At 45.1% G+C, this 6,219-nt stretch overlaps 1 protein-coding gene across 1 annotated transcript in view; it reads left to right on the top strand.

The window, feature by feature from the left end:
- Positions 1–2,267: 2,267 nt before the first annotated feature.
- Positions 2,268–6,219, top strand: part of LOC115189544 (probable JmjC domain-containing histone demethylation protein 2C) — a gene marked incomplete in the record, with an annotated part of 78,029 nt that continues 74,077 nt past the window's right edge. The window contains 2 exon segments of the mRNA XM_029748167.1: positions 2,268–2,389; positions 4,834–4,958. Coding sequence (XP_029604027.1) covers positions 4,938–4,958 — 21 coding nt within the window.

The raw sequence follows: 6,219 nt of genomic DNA, 5'->3' as shown, positions 1-6,219 counted from the left end.
TGGATGGGTGTATAGGTCAGGTATAGGCTGGTAGACTGTCTGTCTAATGGATGGGTGTATAGGTCAGGTATAGGCTGGTAGACTGTCTGTCTAATGGATGGGTGTATAGGTCAGGTATAGGCTGGTAGACTGTCTGATGGATGGGTGTATAGGTCAGGTATAGGCTGGTAGACTGTCTGTCTAATGGATGGGTGTATAGGTCAGGTATAGGCTGGTAGACTCTGTCTAATGGATGGATGTGAATGAAGGATGGGATGTCATATGATAGGACTGTACTTTAAATCCACACTGTTGTCCACAGAGACACACACACACACACACACTCACACACACACACACACACACACACACACACACACACACACACACACACACACACACACACACACACACAGAGAGAGACTCACACACACCCTCTCTCCCCCCTGCCTTCCTGTGTCAGTAGTAGAACGGGATTGGAAGAGGAAGCCTTGTTTTTCTGGGTCAGAGTTGTATCTGGAAGTATTTTAAATTCCATAACGCAGCAACACCCATATGTACATGCTTTCCACTGGAGCAACTAGAAGATCCTCCAACACACAGAGGGAGAGAGAGGAAGACCGAGAGAGAGAAGGGGAGGGGAGGAGGGCCAGAGAGGAAGACCGAGAGAGATTTTAGAGCATGGGTGGAGTAGACATTGGTGCTGGATAACCTTGGTAGAGCATGGGTGGAGTAGACATTGGTGCTGGAAAACCTTGGTAGAGCATTGGTGGAGTAGACATTGGTGCTGTAAAACCTTGGTAGAGCATGGGTGGAGTAGACATTGGTGCTGTTAAACCTTGGTAGAGCATGGGTGGAGTAGACATTGGTGCTGTGAAACCTTGGTAGAGCATGGGTGGAGTAGACATTGGTGCTGTGAAACCTTGGTAGAGCATGGGTGGAGTAGACATTGGTGCTGTGAAACCTTGGTAGAGCATGGGTGGAGTGGACATTGGTGCTGGATAACCTTGGTAGAGCATGGGTGGAGTAGGCATTGGTGCTGGAAAACCTTGGTAGAGCATGGGTGGAGTAGACATTGGTGCTGGATAACCTTGGTAGAGCATGGGTGGAGTAGACATTGGTGCTGGATAACCTTGGTAGAGCATGGGTGGAGTGGACATTGGTGCTGGAAAACCTTGGTAGGGCATGGGTGGAGTGGACATTGGTGCTGGAAAACCTTGGTAGGGCATGGGTGGAGTGGACATTGGTGCTGGAAAACCTTGGTAGAGCATGGGTGGAGTGGACATTGGTGCTGGAAAACCTTGGTAGAGCATGGGTGGAGTAGACATTGGTGCTGGAAACCTTGGTAGAGCATGGGTGGAGTAGACATTGGTGCTGGAAAACCTTGGTAGAGCATGGGTGGAGTAGACATTGGTGCTGGAAAACCTTGGTAGAGCATGGGTGGAGTAGACATTGGTGCTGGATAACCTTGGTAGAGCATGGGTGGAGTAGACATTGGTGCTGGAAAACCTTAGTAGAGCATGGGTGGAGTGGACATTGGTGCTGGAAAACCTTGGTAGGGCATGGGTGGAGTGGACATTGGTGCTGGATAACCTTGGTAGAGCATGGGTGGAGTAGACATTGGTGCTGTGAAACCTTGGTAGAGCATGGGTGGAGTAGACATTGGTGCTGTAAAACCTTGGTAGAGCATGGGTGGAGTAGACATTAGTGCTGTGAAACCTTGGTAGAGCATGGGTGGAGTAGACATTGGTGCTGGAAAACCTTGGTAGAGCATGGGTGGAGTAGACATTGGTGCTGGATAACCTTGGTAGAGCATGGGTGGAGTAGACATTGGTGCTGGATAACCTTGGTAGAGCATGGGTGGAGTAGACATTGGTGCTGGATAACCTTGGTAGAGCATGGGTGGAGTAGACATTGGTGCTGGATAACCTTGGTAGAGCATTGGTGGAGTAGACATTGGTGCTGGATAACCTTGGTAGAGCATGGGTGGAGTAGACATTGGTGCTGGATAACCTTGGTAGAGCATGGGTGGAGTAGACATTGGTGCTGGATAACCTTGGTAGAGCATGGGTGAAAGGAAAGGAGACATCGTGTTGCTTATGAATTTCCTTTCATTTTCTGCTTCAGACCAGTGCCGACTTCTCACTTCAAAAATGGTTTCTTGTTTTTAATTGTAGTAAATATGGTTGTAATGTATCGTCTGGTATAATAAACAGCTTCTATCTCCAGTAGTAATGTACTGAAAGGTCTTCAGTATGTATATAATATGATTGTAACGTGTCCCCTTCCTCCGTCTGTCTGCAGGATGAAGTGGACAGTCTGAGTCCTGTTCTCAGGGACAACCCTGAGCTGCATGAAGAGGTCAGGTTCTGGCTCAAAGATCAAAAGGTTCAGGAAATATTTCTGCAAGGTAAGAAACACCCTATATAGAGCACTACTGTTGACCAGAGCCCTATTCCCTATATAGAGCACTACTGTTGACCAGAGCCCTATTCCTTATATAGAGCACTACTGTTGACCAGGGCCCTATTCCCTATATAGAGCACTACTGTTGACCAGAGCCCTATATAGAGCACTACTGTTGACCAGAGCCCTATTCCCTATATAGAGCACTACTGTTGACCAGAGCCCAATTCCCTATATAGAGCATTACTGTTGACCAGAGCCCTATTCCCTATATAGAGCACTACTGTTGACCAGAGCCCTATTCCCTATATAGAGCACTACTGTTGACCAGAGCCCTATTCCCTATATAGAGCACTACTGTTGACCAGAGCCCTATTCCCTATATAGAACACTACTGTTGACCAGAGCCCTATTCCCTATATAGTGCACTACTGTTGACCAGAGCCCTATTCCCTATATAGAGCACTACTGTTGACCAGAGCCCTATTCCCTATATAGAACACTACTGTTGACCAGAGCCCTATTCCCTATATAGAGCACTACTGTTGACCAGAGCCCTATATAGAACACTACTGTTGACCAGAGCCCTATTCCCTATATAGTGTACTACTGTTGACCAGAGCCCTATATAGAACACTACTGTTGACCAGAGCCCTATTCCCTATATAGTGTACTACTGTTGACCAGAGCCCTATATAGAACACTACTGTTGACCAGAGCCCTATTCCCTATATAGTGTACTACTGTTGACCAGAGCCCTATATAGAGCACTACTGTTGACCAGAGCCCTATTCCCTATATAGAGCACTACTGTTGACCAGAGCCCTATATAGAGCACTACTGTTGACCAGAGCCCTATATAGAGCACTACTGTTGACCAGGGCCCTATTCCCTATATAGAGCACTACTGTTGACCAGAGCCCTATATAGAGCACTACTGTTGACCAGAGCCCTATATAGAGCACTACTGTTGACCAGAGCCCTATTCCCTATATAGAGCACTACTGTTGACCAGAGCCCTATTCCCTATATAGAACACTACTGTTGACCAGAGCCCTATTCCCTATATAGTGCACTACTGTTGACCAGAGCCCTATTCCCTATATAGAGCACTACTGTTGACCAGAGCCCTATTCCCTATATAGAGCACTACTGTTGACCAGATCCCTATTCCCTATATAGAGCACTACTGTTGACCAGAGCCCTATTCCCTATATAGAGCACTACTGTTGACCAGAGCCCTATTCCCTATATAGAGCACTACTGCTGGTACTGACGTCAGACCAGACTGTCTGTTAGTCAGTGTGCTGTGAGGAAGACCAGACTGTCTGTTAGTCAGTGTGCTGTGAGGACCAGACTGTCTGTTAGTCAGTGTGCTGTGAGGAGGACCAGACTGTCTGTTAGTCAGTGTGCTGTGAGGAGGACCAGACTGTCTGTTAGTCAGTGTGCTGTGAGGAGGACCAGACTGTCTGTTAGTTAGTGTGCTGTGAGGACCAGACTGTCTGTTAGTCAGTGTGTTGTGAGGAGGACCAGACTGTCTGTTAGTCAGTGTGCTGTGAGGAGGACCAGACTGTCTGTTAGTCAGTTTGCTGTGAGGAGGACCAGACTGTCTGTTAGTCAGTGTGTTGTGAGGAGGACCAGACTGTCTGTTAGTCAGTGTGCTGTGAGGAGGACCAGACTGTCTGTTAGTCAGTGTGCTGTAAGGAGGACCAGACTGTCTGTTAGTCAGTGTGTTGTGAGGACCAGACTGTCTGTTAGTCAGTGTGCTGTGAGGACCAGACTGTCTGTTAGTCAGTGTGTTGTGAGGACCAGACTGTCTTTTAGTCAGTGTGTTGTGAGGAGGACCAGACTGTCTGTTAGTTAGTGTGCTGTGAGGAGGACCAGACTGTCTGTTAGTCTGGTCCTCACAACACACTGACTGTCTGTTAGTCAGTGTGCTGTGAGGACCAGACTGTCTGTTAGTCAGTGTGTTGTGAGGAGGACCAGACTGTCTGCCTGACAGCTGAAGAACCTCTGGTCCTGGTCATTCAGGACTGACGTCAGACTTGGAGCTGATGCTTGTCAACATCATCCACATTGTAATGACTGTAATGGATTTGACCTAATGAGACGTAGTGTTTAATTAGAGCAGCATGGACCTCATGGACCTCTCTGTTGTAATGGACTCCCTAGTCCAGCAACCAGATGAGGTGATCGGTCTTGTCTGTAGACTCTGGCCAAGGTGCATGGACCTCATGGACCTCTCTGTGGTCGAAATGGACAGAGAGACAGTTGAAGCGTTTAAGACAGGTCTCTGATATTGATTGTGTATTGCGTGTTTGGAAGAATATCTAGCCAAGCTACAGATGTCTGAGTTGGTATCTGAAGCGGAATAAGTGAATAATTTCAGTCCGTATTTAAGCCCCACTGTGCTGTGTTAACATAGTGCTCCTGTCCTCTCTCCTCCAGGTCCCTATTCATTAAATGGTTACAGAGTTCGTGTTTACAGACAAGACTCAGCTACTCAGTGGTTCACAGGAATCATCACATATCATGATCTGTTCAGCCGTAATATGGTGGTGATGAATGACCAGGTAAATACTCTGCTGTGTCCATGTTAAATACTCCTCTATACTCCTCTCTCCATGTTAAATACTCCTCTATACTCCTCTCTCCATGTTAAATACTCCTCTATACTCCTCTATACTCTGCTGTCTCCATGTTAAATACTCCTCTATACTCCTCTCTCCATGTTAAATACACCTCTATACTCCTCTATACTCCTCTATACTCCTGTCTCCATATTAAATACTCCTCTATACTCCTGTCTCCATATTAAATACACCTCTATACTCCTCTATACTCCTGTCTTCATATTTAATACACCTCTATACTCCTCTATACTCCTGTCTCCATATTAAATACACCTCTATAGTCCTCTATACTCCTGTCTTCATATTTAATACACCTCTATACTCCTGTCTCCATATTAAATACACCTCTATACTCCTCTATACTCCTGTCTCCATATTAAATACACCTCTGTACTCCTGTCTTCATATTAAATACTCCTCTATACTCCTCTATACTCCTGTCTTCATATTAAATACTCCTCTATACTCCTCTATACTCCTGTCTCCATATTAAATACACCTCTATACTCCTCTATACTCCTGTCTACATATTAAATACTCCTCTATACTCCTGTCTCCATATTAAATACACCTCTATACTCCTCTATACATATTAAATACTCCTCTATACTCCTGTCTTCATATTTAATACACCTCTATACTCCTCTATACTCCTGTCTCCATATGAAATACTCCTCTATACTCCTGTCTCCATATTAAATACACCTCTATACTCCTCTATACTCCTGTCTCCATATTAAATACACCTCTGTACTCCTGTCTTCATATTAAATACTCCTCTATACTCCTCTATACTCCTGTCTCCATATTAAATACTCCTCTATACTCCTCTATACTCCTGTCTTCATATTAAATACTCCTCTATACTCCTCTATACCCCTGTCTTCATATTAAATACTCATCTGTACTCCTCTATACTCCTCTATACATATTAAATACACCTCTATACTCATCTATACTCCTGTCTCCATATTAAATACTCCTCTCTACTCATCTCTTCATATTAAATACACCTCTATACTCCTCTATACTCCTGTCTCCATATTAAATACTCCTCTATACTCCTCTATACTCCTGTCTCCATATTAAATACTCCTCTATACTCCTCTATACTCCTGTCTCCATATTAAATACTCCTCTATACTCCTCTATACTCCTGTCTCCATATTAAATACTCCTCTATACTCCTGTCTTCATATTT

The sequence above is a fragment of the Salmo trutta genome, unplaced genomic scaffold, assembly GCF_901001165.1.
Source record: "Salmo trutta unplaced genomic scaffold, fSalTru1.1, whole genome shotgun sequence".
In the NCBI taxonomy this organism is placed as follows: domain Eukaryota; kingdom Metazoa; phylum Chordata; class Actinopteri; order Salmoniformes; family Salmonidae; genus Salmo; species Salmo trutta.
Note: the sequence above shows the minus strand (reverse complement) of the source record. Positions and strands in the feature narration are given on the sequence as shown.